The 18,386-nt window shown below is 40.9% G+C and overlaps 1 protein-coding gene across 43 annotated transcripts in view; it reads right to left on the minus strand.

The window, feature by feature from the left end:
• The window catches only part of TRDN (triadin), a 1,868,677-nt gene that overhangs the window by 1,279,299 nt on the left and 570,992 nt on the right, over positions 1–18,386 (minus strand). For 41 of the 43 annotated variants that reach the window (XM_069234779.1, XM_069234790.1, XM_069234770.1 and 38 more), the window contains one exon: positions 13,531–13,734. The exons of the other annotated variants lie outside the window; for them this stretch is intronic. In XM_069234779.1, the coding sequence (XP_069090880.1) occupies positions 13,531–13,734 (204 nt within the window). The remainder of the gene's footprint in view (positions 1–13,530; positions 13,735–18,386) is intronic. 43 annotated transcript variants of the gene reach the window in all.

Below are 18,386 nucleotides of genomic sequence, written 5' to 3' on the forward strand. Positions count from 1 at the left end.
TGAATGATATATGTAGAAAGAAGTATTTTAAAACAAATTAAAAAGAAAAGTGTGTTTGTCAATTAAAATGAATGGGATCACCTTTCAGTATGAACCTTTAACTTTTAAAGCTTAAAATAAATTAAAGAAGGGAAAAGACCACAGATACACCTAGAGTACAACGCTCGACTTTCAGTGTGAGGGTCTCTGGCCTTAACCATTACATCACAGGTGAATCATTACTCTTCTGTTTCCAGACACACCTATGACATTCTACCCATGCATGGGATAGGGAAGAAACATGAATGCTGCATCATCAGAAAGGTTTAACAGACAAACACTAGTGAGTAAACGAACACACTGCCAAATGATACTAAAATTTGGACCTTCAGCCTACTGAATGACAGCACAGGACCTTGTCTATTAGGCCAGAATTAACTCTGTTCCGATCTGCATCCAAACATAAGTATAACATTTGCACAAAAGTCTTGCTGGTTTGTTGCTTTGAAGTCATTGCATGGAGAGACCACTGCAATGACAATCTCTCTCTCTTTCTCTCTCTCTCTCGCTTTCTCTGTCTCTCTCTCCCTCTCTTCTATCCCATTATGGGATAGAATGGAGAGAGAGAAAGAGGGACGGGATGGCAGGGGGAGTATCAAGGCCCTTGCAGTCCTAGCTGGCTCCCACCTCCTGCAGGAGTCAGCTTCGCTTCCACAAGCAGAGGGCTGTTTAAATAGCAGCTCCCTGCTTGTGGGAGCAATGTTTGGCTGGAAACATATTTGTGTGCAGGGAAACAGATAAAAACGTCACTTTCTGACAACTCTCACTTGCAGAAAGCAAAGTGTTTGCACTGACTTGGTGGAAGCTGTCAAAGCTCCCACCAAGTCTGAGCAAACAGCTATGTCCCAGGTATGGGCAACCCTGGGCATAAAAGGAGCCTGCCCTGAGGGGTGGCAGTCCCCAGGATCATCAGTGGTCCCCCTCCAACTAAAATAACCCCGGGGAGGTGGAGGTCCCTGGGGCCAGGCAGTCCAAAATGGACCCCTTCATTGTTTTATTAAAGCTCCAGGGGGTGATGGTCCGCCGCTTTAGATATGTTAAAGTACTGGTAGGTGGCTGTTCCTGGGCTATGGGGGGCCAGATGCCTTCTGGCATTCAAATTGTTTGAAGCCCTGGGGAGGTGGTGGTCCCTGGGTCTTCAGGGGGATGAGGCACCCCCCTCGTTAGATTTGTTAAAGCCCCAGGGAGGTTTGCAGTCCCCAGGGCTGTGGGGGGGTCACGTGCCCCCCCATGTTTTATTTGTTTGAAGCCCAGTGGAGGAGGCAGTCTATGGGGCAGTGGGGGGGGCTAGGCAGACCCCTGCACTTAACTTATTTGAAGCACCGGGAAGGTGGCAGTCCACAGGGTGTGGGGGGGATCCAAAATGGACCCACCTCATTGCTTCATTTTAGACCCGGGAAGGTGCTGGTCGCCAGGACTGCATGGGGGTGTGCAGCCCTCTCATCAAATTTGATTGAAGCCCCAGGGAGCTGGCAGGCTCTGGGGCTCTTAAAATAAACTTTTATCCCAGGGAGGTTGTGGTCCCTGGGGCACTGGGGGGAGTGGCATGGCCCCCCTGCATTCTAATTACTGATTGCCCCGCAGAGGTAGCTGCCCCCGGAACTAATGGAAGCCCTTGGAGGGAGGTCCTATGAGCTCCCCTCCTTAATTAAAAGGCTAATGCCCCCAGGAACTTGCCCACCCAAGGGCTAATTAAAAGAAAAGAGCAGGAGACCACCCTTTTATTAACAAAAATCTGAATTTGTGCTGATCAAGATCTGTAGATTTTCCTTTTTTTTAATAAAAAAATGCTATTTAGCCCTAGTGGGGTCCCTCTAAGACCCCAACACAAGAGCTATGTGGTCAAGGTGTCCCTACCCTGGCCCCTTTTCCTTCTTTTTGTAACTTTTTTTTCTGGGACTCGGACACCAGACTCAAACGTTTTTGGGAGCCTACCCTGTTTTCACCAGACTGACACATAAAATAAGGACCTCTACACCACATATCAATGTCACTCACTCCACTAAGAGTTATTATTTTCGCTTCAATGTCTTGAAATACCACTTCGCTCATAAACGCATTAGTAAAGATTTGTGCTTGTGTAATTTAGTTTTGTTTGCATTTTCCTAACAAATAACAACAGGGCTTCTGAGTAAGTTGAAAAGTCAACCATTATTGGCTAAAATCATGCACATTCTATGATTTCAACGAATAAGGTATGCAGCTTAAATTTGTGACTCCTATTAATTTCAGTAGTATTGACAGCCAATCAGATATCCGCACGGGGACAGTCAGATCCACAGAGGATTCCTGACCCTATGTATCAACATTTTTTAAACACTAATTTCTCCAAAACTACCAAACAGATTTACACTAAATGATAAAAAGAGTGCTTTCGGGACCAATGTCTGGCTTTCTGCCAAATTTGGTGTAATTCCGTTCAGCTGTTTGGGCTGTAGTCATCAGAAAAATACTTTGAGACCACCTCTTTTACTACCCCTTACTTGACGGATCACCCAGAAACTTTCAAGCTGAACTGACCAAAGTATACTTTTGAAAATGTTGTGAGGATTCGTCGAGAAGTGATAAAGTTATTGGCAAAACAAAAAATGCTCTATCTATGGTAAAAAAAAAGTCCTATTTTTTTGCACTGCTAATTACAAAATCTGACACTCATGACTTTTTGTTAACATTATTGATAATATTAATGTACTATTTGCAGTACGCTTTTTGACAAAATAACTGTGCATGGCGAAGGTGCAAGTTACAGTTACCTTAGGGCACAAGTTATAGTTACTTGAAATCTAACTATTACAGGTGAATTGCTATGTTTGATATGTTTAAAATGAGAGTTTAACTATAACATCCATGTAACCTTTGTTTTATTAAGTGAATTTCTATGTTTTATTAAGTCTATTTCCTAACTACAATGTCCCTGTAACCTTTGTTTGCTGATCCGTAGTCAAGGATCCTCCTCCGATTCTGGGGAAAGCAAGGCCCTGATGGGTTGGCCACAACCAAAACCATAGAAATTCAGCAGTTATAGTTATACTTATAGTTATTGTTATATGAAGAAACTATATCTCGTGCCAGAAAGAAAGAAACTTTGGTCAATGAGTTATAGTTTCTTAACATAAGCATAACTATAAATACTATATATATATATATATATATATATATATATATACACAAAGGTTACAGGGGCATTATGGTTAGGTTCTGAATTTATTCGCATAAAACAATAGAAGTTCAGCAGTTATTTCAAGGAACTATAACTCACTGCCTAAGGTAACTATAATTCGCATCCCCACATACACAGTTTGTCTTCAATAATTTGACTCCTAATGTTTCATTGATATTTTTATTAACATTATAAAAGTTGTCATGAGTGCTGTAATGTCGGGGGTACTTAGCACTGCACAGCGAGGGCCCGGGTTATAGTTACCTTAGGCCGCGAGTTTTAGTTACTTGAAATAACTCTAACTGCTGACTTTCTATGATTTTCGTGAGTAAAATCAGAACCTAACTATAACCTCTGTGTAATCTTTTTTTAGTGAATATATACATATGTGTGTATATATATATGTATATGTATGTGTATAAAGATTATATATATGTATATATATATATATATATATATAAATAAATAAATATATATATATATATATATATATATATACATATATTCACCTAAAAAACAAAGTTTACAGGAACGTTATAGTTAGGCTCACATTTTAAATGTACTAAACCAATGAAATTCACCTGTTAAAGTTATAGTTGTCTAAGGTGACTATAACCCGTGCCCTAAGGTAACTGTAACTCGCGGCCCATATGTTACTCTTTATGTACTTTTTATGTTATATGATTTGTTAATTGATTTTAGTACATTTTAGGAAGATTTAAAGTGTTTGAGTATCATCCACTTAGTATTCATTGTTTGCCTGGGACTGCACAATTGCCTCTGAAGTGTGTGCTTTTATTGGGGATAATGTGCTAATATTTAAATTGGGTTTTATTTAACACTCTGTATCATTATAAGTCAGATTTTAAGTGCAAAGCATTTTTTAAACGGAAATTAAAAACATGCATTTTAATTGTGCTTTTCTTTAGAAGTACATTGACAATATACAGTCAATTTAACAAAGCATATATAAATGAAAAAATAATATGCAATGTAGGACAGTGTAACTTTTTGCTTACACAATTCTGCCTTTGCAATGCTATTTTCACACACTGGAGAAGATTCATTGGTAGACGCTTGCCTCTAGGATTGGCCTGAAAGGTTGAGATAGTCATGTGTGCTGATTAATGGTCTAAAACCAGCACTGTCATTGTGAAAGTATTTTTACCACTGCTGAAAGAAAGATGAAAGTGTGTGTTTAACTTTTTTCAGGGAAGCTAAACATTCTTCAAAATACTTCAGCATTGTGAATTAGGTGAAATAGTTCACAGTTAGACCTCTTTTGTTTAAAATACCAGCTTTGAAACCACTGGCAAACATTCAGTAAAAAAGTGTTCACATATATATATATATATATATATATATATATATATGTATATATATATATATATATATATATATATATACATATATATATTGTACTGGATTACCAAAATATAAGGTATTCCTAAACTGCAATGAAAGAGGAATTCATACTTAAAAAGTTGGCTAGTTTAGTTAATTTTCTTGACACTATTTAGTATATAGTACAGTGAGAAATTGAGCAAATATCAAATTGTGATTCAATCACTCTTATTGAATTAAGAACTGCATTGTTTTGAAAAAAAAACATTGTTGGTATGCACCTTTTCAATGTGTGAAAATAGACATATCCCATTAACCCCGTACAACAAAAGAAGTTACCAGCCGGCATAATATGAACAAGAAGGTCACATATATTATTTCAGACAATTTATTTCATATGAGTATATCATGGTTTGGCAAAACACGTTACATTTGTGTTTATACTTTTTGATGATGCCATGGCACATAATTAGCTGAGACAGTTAAGCTATGGTGAATGATGTTTACATTTCCAAATGAGACCATAATGTGTTGTTCTTGCAAAAATGGCTGAATAAGGTATGTTCTCAAAGGAATTAATGTTTGTTCAGGTACAGGCCTAAAAGTTTATGCTGCGCTTTATTAACGAAAAGTGTCAATTTATCAGTAGCAGTTAACTAATCTGTATATTAGTGTTACAATGTGTTCCTATCCATCATCACTTTTCAGATTGCATTGACAATAAAGCACATAAACCATTCAAACACTGAGATGGAAATCGGTCAGGAAAGTGGAGGAGTCAACAACAAATGGTCGGCTGGACATCATACATCCAAGAAAGCAATGCTAGGTTTATTATCACTACCTTTAAAAAGGAGGAATGGAAGGTAAGAGTGCCATTGAGAAGAGGATGTAGGAGGAAGGAAAGGTAAACAGGGAAAAATTAGGTGAAACACTGTCAATGAGATTTAAGTCAGTTGCACCACCAATGACACAGAGCGTTGCACCAACAAGGAAGGGTGGGTGAGAAGAAGAGGCTCTGTTACACTCCCAACCTGAATGCAATGTGTATGGACCCAGCTGCCATGAGCAGCCACTTACTGTGAAACTGCACAGTGTTACCCTGTGGTAGTTCTGTGATATTAAGGAAGTGCTCAGAGCCTAAGGCCCATATTTGTACTTTTTTAGAGTTGCATTTGCATACTTTTTTGACGCAAAAGCGGTGCAAACTTGCAAAATACAATTGTATTTTGTAAGTTTGCGCCATATTTGCGTCACAAAATGATGCAAATGCGGCGCTAAAAAAGTATGAATACGGGCCTAAAGGGGAGGAATAATGTAACACAAGCAGATAGCAGACACTAATCTCTCATCAATTCTGATTCTTGTATGTACATCTCCTACTTCATGGAGTGTAAAACGTAAGTGCTCCTAAACCTTTCCTTTTTGTACTAGAGGTATTCTGAATTTACCCAAACAATGGAACTTATTTGGTAGTACTGATGAGATGGTGGTGACTTAGAAGGTGAAAGAGCACCGTGTCTTTTGTGAAAGCAACACATATCTTCACTCTAGAGTTCATATTCTTGTTATAAAACAGAAAAGGGGCCATTTCTGGGACGAACTAGTCAAGACATCAGAGACTCTGGCTTGCTTCTCCCTTCTAGCAACCACCAGACTCAAACGTTTTTGGGAGCCTACCCTGTTTTCACCAGACTGACACATAAAATAAGGACCTCTACACCACATATCAATGTCACTCACTCCACTAAGAGTTATTATTTTCGCTTCAATGTCTTGAAATACCACTTCGCTCATAAACGCATTAGTAAAGATTTGTGCTTGTGTAATTTAGTTTTGTTTGCATTTTCCTAACAAATAACAACAGGGCTTCTGAGTAAGTTGAAAAGTCAACCATTATTGGCTAAAATCATGCACATTCTATGATTTCAACGAATAAGATATGCAGCTTAAATTTGTGACTCCTATTAATTTGGGCAGGCCTTTCACAACAGATATGTAAGTAAAACTAGGTGCCATATTTATACTATGTTTGTGCCGAATTTGCATCATTTTTTTAAATGCAAATTCGGCACAAACTGAACTCCATATTTATATTATGATGCTAGACACATCCAGGGAAAAAACATTGGAGTTTGCACAATGTTTTGGATGCGTACACCTACCTTGCGTCAATGAGACGCAAGGTAGGTGCTTCCATCCAATAAATTGTGCTTTCCCCATAGCCCCATATTTATCCCCCATGCTAAAATAATGCATGGGCGGGAGGACGGGCTAAATAATGGTGCAAAGCTTGCGTTGCACCATTATTTAATGCCTGGGTCAGACCAAGCGCTAGGGGACCTGTGTACCCATTTGAATGGTTAAACACCATGGAATGGGCCCACAAGTGCCCTCCCCAAGCCCCAAAAACACACCCACCCACACCAGAGGGACACCAGAGGATGGGGGGCCCCATCCCAGGTAAGTAGGGTAAGTATTGGTAAGTATTGTTTTTTTTTTTAAGTGCCATCGAAGACCCTAATTTGGGCCCCCCTCACAGTACTGGGTGCAATGTCCATGCCCAGAGGACCTTGGTCCCCTGTGTTTGCCATTGGGGTGGTGGGCATGACTCCTGTCTTTTCTATAACAGGATTAATGTGTTTGGATGGTTGTGCATCAGGAAATGACACTAGGCAGGTTAATAGCATTTTTTTTGCCTGTAACCAGCCTAGCGTTATTTTTTTTAGGGAAAACCCACTTCACCCCTACTGCCACCCCCACCCGGCTAATGTCATTTTTTTCTGACGCTAGCCCAAACTGGTCGCCGGCTTGCACCATTCCATACATTTGGCGCTCAGCTGGCACTTTGGAATGACGCAAGCCGGTGCTATACCTTTTGCTGCAAAACTGTGTTTGAGCAGTTTTGCGGCAAAAAGTATGAATCTGGGCCTAGGAGTCCAATTTGAAGTTCCATAGACAAAAGTCAACAAGTGTGTCAAACAATTACTTAAATTTGGTGTGGGCCTTCTTCAAGACCTAAAGTCATTCAATTTCAACAGTCTCATGTGTTATTTCACAAAAGGTGATTTCAATGACACAAAAGGCAACACATCGGTTAGGTGATCATGGCTCCAGATTTCTTAAACACATTCACCCGTGCAACTGTTTAAATTTAATTAGAGAATGCAGCAAAGGTAGTTATGAGAAATCCACTTTCTAAAATTATCAGGATGATTTTTCTTCACTGAAGACTTAGGGACTCTATTTAGAACACACATGTCTGCCAAAAAGTTGTAGGTATCCTGCCTAACCACCTCTCTGTTCAGTTGTCCCATTTAGAGTCCTGTTGAGGGTGGTGTCTCCAATATGGGTGCTTTCACCAGGTATACTATAGAGAAAACCCATTTAATAGACGACACCAAACTAGATGGGATAAGTCTTAGAGTTACCCATAGGAAATCATTTCTCAGATGCTGTATCCGCTCTCTCTCTGAGAATACCACTGAAACCATGGCTGTCCAGTATTGAATTTTTGTTCACAGAGTTTCATGGGCATTTGTTAAGTAGGTGGTTGTAAGTGGACTTTTTGAGAAAGGAGCCTCTTTCGAGCATGGTTACCCCCACTTTTGGCCTGTTTGTGAGTGTGTATCAGTGTGTTTTTACTGCGTCACTGGGATCCTGCTAGCCAGGGCCCCAGTGCTCATAGATTAAAACCTATATGTCAGTATGTTTTGCCTGTCTCACTGGGATCCTGCTAGCCAGGACCCCAGTGCCTATAGTTTGTGGCCTAATGTGCATGCCTGTGTAGTGCCTAACTGTGTCACTGAGGCCCTGCTAACCAGAACCTCAGTGCTTATGCTCTCACTACTTTTAAATTTGTCACTGTAGGCCATTGACTTAATTTACCAATTTCAATTGGCACACTGGACCCCCCTTATAATTCCCTAGTATATGATACCTAGGTACCCAGGTCATTGGGGTTCAAAGAGATCCATAGGGGCTGCAGCATTTCTTTTGCCACCCATAGGGAGCTAAGACAAACCCTTACACAGGACTGACATTGCAGCCTGTGTGAAATAGTGCACACACTATTTCACAACCATTTTCACTGCACTTAAGTAACTTATAAGTCACCTATATGTCTAACCTTCACTTGCTGAAGGTTAGGTGCAAAGTTACTAAGTGTGAGGGCACCCTTGCACTAGCAAAGGTGCCAGCACATAGTTCAGGGTCATTTCCCTGGACTTTGTGAGTGCGGGGACGCCACTACATGCGTGCACTACAAATAGGTCAATACCTATATGTAGCTTCACAATGGTAACTCCGAATATGGCCATGTAACATGTCTGAGATCATGGAATTGTCCCCCCATTCCAAATCTGGTATTGGGGAGCCAATTCCGTGCATCCTGGGGACTCCATCATGGACCCCCAGTACTGCCAAACCAGCTCTCTGAAGCTTGCACTGCAGCTACAGCTACCGCTGCTGCCACCTCACAGACAGGGTTCTGCACTCCTGGGGTTTGGGCAGCCCAGTCCCAGGAAGGCAGAACAAAGCATTTCCTCTGAGAGCAGGGTGTTACACCCTCTCCCTTTGGAAATAGGTTTTACAGGCTGGGGAGGGGTAGCGTCCCCCAGCCTCTGGAAATGCTTTGAAGGGCATAGATGGTGCCCTCCATGCATAAACCAGTCTACGCCGGTTCAGGGACCCTTTCTCCCCTGCTCTAGTGGGAAACTGGACAAAGGAAAGGGGAGTGACCACTCCGCTGTCCATCACCACCCAAGGGGTGGGGCCCAGATCTCCTCCACTGTGTCCCAGACTTCAGACATCTTGCTTTGTAAGGTGTGGGGGCACTCTGGAGGGCTCTGAGTGGCCAGTGCCAGCAGGTGATGTCAGAGACCCCTCTTGATAGGCCCATACCTGATAAAGTAGCCAATCCCCCTCTCAGGGCTATTTAGGGTTTCTCCTGTGGGTTCTCTTCAGATTCTGCTTGCAAGTTTCCTTCAGGAATCCTCTGCAACAACTTCAGCATCCTCTGACCTTGGATCAACCGCAGCCTGCTCCAAGAAACGCTATAACTGCAACAAAGTGTCTAAAAGAGACACTTTTCTTCGGCACCCTCAACTCCAAGTCAGCAACTGCAACAGTTTCCATTGTGTGCACGCTCTGGGGACTCCCTGTCTTCATCCTGCACCAGAAAAACCAAAGAAATCTCCTGTGGAGTGACGGACTCACTCCCCTGCTCCAAGCAGGCACTTTTCAAGGCAACGACCGGTACCCTGGGACTCCTCTCATGGCAACAAGCATGCTCCTAAGGACACAGAGGGTGGACATCCTCGACATATACTATCCAGAGGTCCTGCTGATGCAATTTAGAGGAGGTAAGACCTTGCCTTCCCCAAGAACGTCAGTACCCCTTTGTTTTGTGTCTTCTTCGCCTCCTGAGGCATCTGTGCACTCTTTGCAAAATTAATTCATGCACAGCCTGGCCCAAGTCCCCAGCACTCCACTCTGTGATGCTCAACTTACTGAGTTGTTCTCTGGCGGCGTGGGACCTTCTTTTGTTGTGCTGCATCAACTGCATTTTGCACCTCCTTTGAACCCAAATCCTGCAGCTCCTGGGGGTGCTGGCTGGCATCAGGAGGGCTCTCTAAAGTTCTGAGATGCCCTTTCTTCCTCCTCACACAGAGCTGAGGACCCCAGGTCCCTCCTGTGTCCATCCGGCACCATTTTGATGAAAAATGCACTTTTGGTGTAGCCAAGGCTTGTTGATGTCTTCCAACACGAAATCGCATCTGCAACAATCTCCACGCCGTGCAACATCTTTTGCATCATGCAGGAACCCGCCGGCATCTTCCTAGGGTGCATTTCTGCAGTCTCCTACTAACCGGGGACTCTTCTTTTGCACCCTCTTCAGGGTTGGCAGGGTCTCCTGTCCTTCCTGGAACTTCTTTTGACTTCTGGACTTGGTCCCCTTCCTTTGCAGGTCTTTAGGTCCAATAATCCAGCAGTTGTTCTTTGCAGACTTGGTTGGCTGCTGCAAAATCCCAAAAACGAGATGTAGTGTGTCCTAAGGAAACTTGCAGTACTTTCGCCATCTTTTCTGGGCTCTGGGTGGGGTAATTTACTTACCTTTTCTGTATTCTTACTCTCCCAGCAATTCTGCATATACTACACTTGTCTAGGGGGGGATTTGTGATTCACATTCCACTTTTTTAGTATATGGTTTGTGTTGCCCCTAGACCTATTTTCTCCCATTGCATTCTATAGGATTTCATACTGTTTTCATTGTTCTATGTCTATTTACTTGTCTAATTTTGGTGTCTAGTGTATATATTGTGTATAATACTTAACTCCAGAAGGTGTATTGTCTGTAAGATATTTTTGGTACTGTGTCACCCAAATAAATACCTTTATTTTTGATATCACTGAGTATTGTCTTTACTTGTGTATAAATACTGTGTAACTATAAGTTGTACTGCATGAGCTTTGCATGTCTCCTCGTTCAGCCTAAGCTGCTCTGCTATAGCTACCTCTATCAGCCTAAGCTGCTAGAATACTACTACATTCACTAACAAGGGATAACTGGACCTGGTGTAAGGTGTAAGTACCCACGGTACCCACTACATAACCAGGTCAGCCTCCTACAGACTTTAATTTCAGACCTTAATTTGGGAGTCGAGATCCAAGACTCACGTACATGAAGACTATTCTTCTGTGGAGACATACCATTGTGAACCTGTAACAATGGTCTTTATTAAGCCAAGTCAGCAGCTGCCATCCATGTAAGCCACCATAAATGAATATGTTGCTCTACAATGATGGTCACCTTAAAATTACATTTTCTGGCTGAGCTGATGCTGCTAAAATGAACGTCTTCTTTCACAGATCAACAGTTTGGAAGCTTGGCCAACAAACTTCAAATGACTCCTGAAGCCCCAAAATCTCGAATTGGTCAGAACTACTATCACCCACTTTGACTCTCTACACACGCTACAAATATGCATCAAATTGAATTTGTCTGATTAAATTAATTTCTAGTCACATTGACCTTCATGGAAGAAAACTGAACGATGGGTTTATGAATTATTGTTGGTAACAGAAGGATTGGTGAATGTCAACTCTGAGAACAAAAATCACATATACTTTGCTTACTGACATAAGGACTGACTCTAACTACATATATCCCTCCATATCCATCAGGCTCATTTTCAGAGTTGATCTGAATTAACAGGATGACAGAGATGTCATCCTCTAAAGTTGGATGACATTTGATAAAAAGGTATGCTCAAAATTCATTTGTATATTCCAATGTCTCGATTGGGTTATCTCCCAACAAGGTTTTCACTATATTATGTTAATAGAGTAAGTAAAGGAATTGAAAGCCTATGTGTCATTCTCACTATATGTAAAAGGTAATGATAGAACGCTTTAATTTAAAACATAGAGGTCGTTTTTGCGCCATTTTAATGTGCGGACATATTCATCAAGATCAAAACATAGTAAAATATAAATGAATAATTAATTGTTGCTGTCAAAGACAGCACTTATAATAGCTGTAGTATACGATACAAAAACGGATTTGAACTTTGCACTGTCCTCTAAACAGATTTAGACTCACAAAGAAATGGGCTACACTTCCGGTGCAGTACCTCAGTAAAGATCCGTTAATTATAATTCACAACCAAGAACCTATGGTGTGAAGCACTGACACTGTTTTTCAATAATGGTTGCTTACTTATTTGAGCTAAATCTCCTATGTGGTGGTGAGGAAGCAAGTCGAGGGTCTTAACTTAATGTGTTTTTGTGTGCTAGTCTCGCATTATGAAGGCAAACTGAAATTCTGATTACCATGAAGCAATAGCCAGAACTCCACGCATAAGGACATCTAGTCTTTTCAGGTTTGTCTGTCAGGTCAATATGTGGGCCATTCTTTTGTTGTGCTTGGAACTGTTTTGTGATCTATTGAGCAGGTTTTAACTGTTGTTTTCCCTGATATTACCACACATATTGCCTACAGCAAATATACATGCATGCAGTGACCTATACCTTGCAAAACACCTCCAAGGCATGTTTTGTACGGGTTCAAAACTACCCCAAATGTAGCACTCTTTTTTAAATGTCTGGTTCGCAAAGGGGCGTGGGGGCTCTTTTATGCTGGTACCTCAGTCTGTTTTCCTTCAATGTCCGATCCTTTTACCATCAGAACAACATATATTAATAAATGTGGCTTTAAGGAGTCATTGGACAAATGTTTTACTAATGTCTAAACAGTAAGTGCATTCCAGCGGTAAAGGGCTTTTAGATTTTCAGATGGCATATTAGGCACACGGAAGCACCCAGTTTTTACCGAAGTACAGGCACTTTTAAGCAAAACCTAATATCCACACAGTGGAAGGACGGCACACTGACAGTGTCTCTGTAATGTCATACAACATCTGAAGAAATATAAGAAATGCATCAAAGCCCAATTGTGAGTTTTGCTAAAACCATTTATTTGTGAAAGCACATTTTGTGCACCGCTTGGTGGCGTGGAATATCAAAACTGGCATTTATTTTGTCTTTTCACGTTCACATATTCCCGTTATGTAGCAATTTGAACAGCATCTGACTGGTTTCCTAGCAAATTCAAGGTCCTCAGAATGCAGTCTTCAATCTCTAGTAAAGAAAGGCATCATGTTTTTATTTGAATTCTGAACTCTCTCAAGGTGTGATGAAAGTTACAAATCCGGCATAATTCAATAGTGATTGTTTGTTTCGCATTTCTAGATTAAAGGTCAATATTTGTGAACCAAAACATTCAAAATAAGTTTAAACCATGACTCTTTAATTGGGGCTGTGTGGCTCATGCTTCTTGTTTTATCGCTACAAAGGAATGGACGGTTGCAGTTCTTTTCCTAGACATGTTTGTGTTTTGATTTTGACATCATTGTCATATTTTTTTTTGGATTTTTCATCTTTCCAACTACTTTTTTAGCGTCTTCTTCACTGTCCTTTCTTTTTACCTTTATTTCCTGCAGCCACATCAGTCTTCTCTAGTTTCTCTTCTTTTGCCTTGACTTTAGCTATCACGACTTCTACAGCTTTTTCAATAATTTTCTTCACTTTCTTCACTTTCTCAGTCTTTACTTTGCCTTTTTCACTTCTGTCTTTCTTTTCGTCTTCTTTTTTCGGCTTCTCGTCTGACTTGATGGGCTTGGCTTTTACTTCTGTAAATAAAATGTTCATTTTCAAACTTCAAAACGGAAGTTGTAATCACAAATGTATATTGTCCATCCCCTTTCTCCCCAGATTCTTTACATTTAACAAGCATTGACAAGTCTGGCTCGGCGTTGACCACCAGTGTTTTGGCTTTGTCAATGCATGTTTATATATCATGGTTTTTACCGAGCTTTAATTCCGGGAAGCTGCGGACAGCTATCAAAACTCAGAGAAAATTGGGTGAAACTAACAATATTTTTTCGGCCTCAAAAAAGTGCACATAGCTAGAGTACTCCCTGACACCTAAGAGAACTAATGTGTGTGTCTGCATGCTCCTTGTGAAAGGGCACAAGGCCATCATTCACAGCAAAATTGTTGAAGTGGGCTGATATACTGTCGGATGCTGCATGCTGCGTGCTGTAGTGTGGAAGAAAAATGTGAAAAATGTGAATGACACAATGACAGACCAAGGGATCAAGACGGCTGGCCAAAAGCTCCTATATGTAAGTATGTTACACATACAAGTTTAGTAAAATTAGAAGGTCTACATTAACGTCAGACCTGTGGAAGTAAAAGAAAACAAATATGAATTCTTGGATAAGTGATTAATATCCAAGCAACATAGAACAAATTAGATAACCCTGCAGATGCTACATTATCTTAACCAAATCAGGAGGCCTCAAGTTAAAAGTAGATGAGGCCACCAAGCAAAACATATGGAATAGTGAAAGGCTTAATAAAGCTGCAGTTCCAATAGACTACCCACAAACTAAAGCCAGACTTGAAACTGTCCATTGTTTACAGAAATAAACCCAGAATAAAACCACCTAAAACAAGCTCATTCCTGACTATGACCAAAGCTTGTTTATCACAAAACCTTAGAGTTGTATGGCTTGGATTCCTCACATCATTACCTGTGAAAAATGGTTATTTCGACTCATTTATAATCACTTCTCACATACAATGTCCACCATCAGTATCAAAATAGCCTTCACGATAGTAAGTCTAATTTGGCTCATTATATTGAATGCATTGAATGCAAGGACTCTTCTCATGCAGTGGGAGCTGCCAATGAAAGGGGGTGGTGGGGCGGGACGAGTAGCGGCAAGATGGGGGTTAAAAAAATAAATACATCTAAAAAAACACTTACCTCCGAGGGGCGACACCTGTTCCTGGGTGCATACAGGCTCCAAGCCAATCACAACGCTGCTGTCAATAGCATGACAGCAGCGTCATGATTGGTCTGGGAGGCCTGTTCTCTGCTCCGACTGGGAGTGGGAGCCTGTGCATGTTCTCTACTCGGCTGTTCAAAACAGCCCAGTAGAGAACATGCTAAGTGCACATGTCTGTTTGGTCAGCCCAACACGGCTGGCAAAACAGACATGTGCACATTGTGGTGTATAGCCCTCCTCCAGCCCAGCCTCGTCTACAAGGAAAAATCAAATGATAATAATGTAGCATACGTTATTATAATTTTATTTGTCCTTTTTTTGAAAATCCAGAGGGGCAACGCTCCTCCACCTTCGCTGAGGAGCCGCCCCTGTTCTCATGTAGCCTTAAAATGGGCCAGGTAAAAACCAGGGGCTGACATATCTTGCAGAGTTTCACAATGCTTGGAGTTACATAGAAACTCCATGAGATTCCACAGAGTTCTGCTAATGGGCATGAGCAGCACTGAAAAATCGGTGCAAACAGCATGCACCTATTCAAGTTGATTTTGCTGTTGCTCGAGTAGAAAATCTACTTGAGTGGCCAGTTTTGCAGGAGGAACATAAAAACATTCCTAGGCCCTAAGCTTCCTGTCGGTGTCACTTCATCACAAATTTAGTAGTCAAAAAGAATTTAAAATGTTTTTCCTCCAAATAAAATCATTAACAGCAGTTAGCAGGCAGGTGGCTAGTCTTGTTATGCCATGGAAAGAGCAGGACATGACAAATAGTCCAAAACGGACAACAGCAATATATAGTAGGCATTGGTAGAATTGTGTAATTATTCTAATGAAATGTATGACATTTGCAAAAATCACTTTATGTGAAATTTGAAAAATTCTTGAAAATTCACATTATGTAATTTTGCATAATTTGTAATTGCTGTAGAATGGTTTGAACAGGAAGGTCTGAATCCTGTCTCATCCCATTATCTTGCATTACTTTTTGAAGAGAGGTGCGCCTCTGCATGAAACTTTTAAATATCAGGAAACCACATGTTATGCCTTTTGCATTCTTTCACTTATTTGTTTACGAAAAGTCAACACATTTCTAAAACTAAGCGGAATTTTGCACAGTCTTATACTAGTCCAACTGATTTAACCTACCAATGGTTCCTCAAAAACAAAAAAAAAAAACATATATGGTTCGGAGACAATGTTGGGCCTCATGATAAGTGCTAGACCAAACCAAAGTAGAGTAAATAGATAGTGTAATGATGAACTCTGTATTTTCCACTGTTTCAAATGGTACAAGGAGAACCACAGAATTGTTAATTTTCTCACCACCCAAATCACTTTCTGAATGAGACATTTTGGAGCTGTAATTGAGAGGACCAAGAGCATTTGCTTCAAACCGCACCAACATACTATTAACACACAACAGTACTGTGACTGCAGGACGGAGCATAATATACGTAAGCCACAAAGCAGAAATAGAGATTTGGATATGATCATGCAACTAAGAGCGTTCTTTAAAAAAAAAAACATCAATCTTAACTTCTCCTCCTTTCAAACTACTATCCCAGTTTTGTTAAACATGAGAGTAAAAATTGGATCATACATGAAACAATTAATGAAGCATGGTCCTTTGGATTTCTGATGTATGTCATGTATGTCAAAGTTCTTCAAATGAAAAATGAAGAAAACTTTCCACAATTTACTCTCAATACTCTCAATACTTGGATACTATTCAGGAACAACGATTGAAAACCATTCTGGCATTCTAGAAATCAATACAGCATATTAAATACGAAAAACGTAGGGAGGGAAGTATGGAGAGGTAGGAAAGCAGCAGACGTGGGAGCAACTTGTTATAACTTAATTTATCAATACATTTTGTCACACTGTCTATAATTATAGGGAAGCAAATAGATTGGCTAAGATCATTGTTTAGAAATGTTGACTAGTGTTCGCTTGTCAGACCTTATTAGGTAAACCCTAACTAACACAAGATTAGAATAGCATGTTTGGACTTCATGCAAAACAATTTAGTCACACAAATGTGGAAAAACATCTAACTATAGCTCTATCAAAATAGCGGTTGGTAGCTAGAAACAAAAGCAAATAGACATGGCAATCAATAACAATGGCAGTATACCTGTCATAAATAGGACATCAGTTCAGTCAGCAAAACATCAGGATTCAGCATCAAAGTTCAGAAAAAGCAAAGTCTCTCTAAGCAGTAAAGTTAAACAAGTCTCTTCTCGGGACAGTCTAGAAAATAATGGCCTGTCTTCTTTCGGTGCAGTCTGGCTAAGTTAGATTTCCTAAAACTAATTCCCACATCCTAATTGGTCAGGGGATCACATGTTCACATTTAGTACAATAAAGCTAAACCCTCAAATCTATAATTTTACTACTACATGGTCCACATGTCGACGATTGGTTCCTCTTCTCCCGCTTCCGTCATTCGGCTCGTCAGGTATCAATATTGTTGCAGCTTATACTCAGTGTTTAATTTGTAAATAAAAAGGTGCCAGTGCCGAAAGACCTTCTTTTAAACATGCGGTGGCTGCAAATAAATGTGCAAACACGGAATACTGAGTCAGCTTTATCCCAAAGCCATCTCTGACCTCTTCAATCCATTTAAAACCACTCCCTACCCCTTCAGCTCACACTTGCAACTTTCTGCTTTCTCTCATTGTGACGCTTTTTCATTTTTCTCTTCCTCCGTCAAAATGCCAGAAATGATTGTTTATGTGTGGGAAGGTGTCCCTTCCTGCACATAAACAATCATTTCAAAATGGCACTATGGCACCTCTGTGTGTGCTGCATTCTGCAACACACACAGAAGTGCCTAATCACCATTAGTGATTGTTTAGGTGCAGGAACGGACACCTTCCGACACATAAACAATCAAACTCCTCAACGCAGACATCGTTGCACTGACAGCTAAATTTAGTGCCAGCGCATGGGACAACACAGGGATGCGCCGTATTCAATTAAATATGGCGCATCCCTGCATTGTGAAAATGACGGAGTGCAGCACTGCCAGTTTTGGTGCAACGTGGTGCTCCCTCATTTTCCTTTAAATATGGGCCTAAATATCTACATGGATATGAAGTTGGTCATTTAGGCCCATATTTATACTTTTTGACGCTAAACTGCGCTAACGCAGTTTAGCGTCCAAAAATTTTGCGCCGTCTAACGCCATTCTGAAGCGCCATGCGGGCGCCGTATTTATGGAATGGCGTTAGCCGGCGCAAGCAGACCGGCGCTGCCTGGTGTGCGTGGAAAAAAACCACGTAGACCAGGCAGCGCCGGCGTTGGGCAAAAATGACGTTAGGGCGTCTTAAAATGGGGCAAGTCAGGTTGAGGCAAAAAAATCGTCTTAACCCGACTTGCGCCATTTTTTAACGACGCCCATCCCCCATCAACATGACTCCTATCATTGTAAAGACAGGAGTCATGCCCCCTTGCCCAATGGCCATGCCCAGGGGACTTCTGTCCCCT

The sequence above is a fragment of the Pleurodeles waltl genome, chromosome 5 (assembly GCF_031143425.1).
Source record: "Pleurodeles waltl isolate 20211129_DDA chromosome 5, aPleWal1.hap1.20221129, whole genome shotgun sequence".
Taxonomy (NCBI): Eukaryota; Metazoa; Chordata; class Amphibia; order Caudata; family Salamandridae; genus Pleurodeles; species Pleurodeles waltl.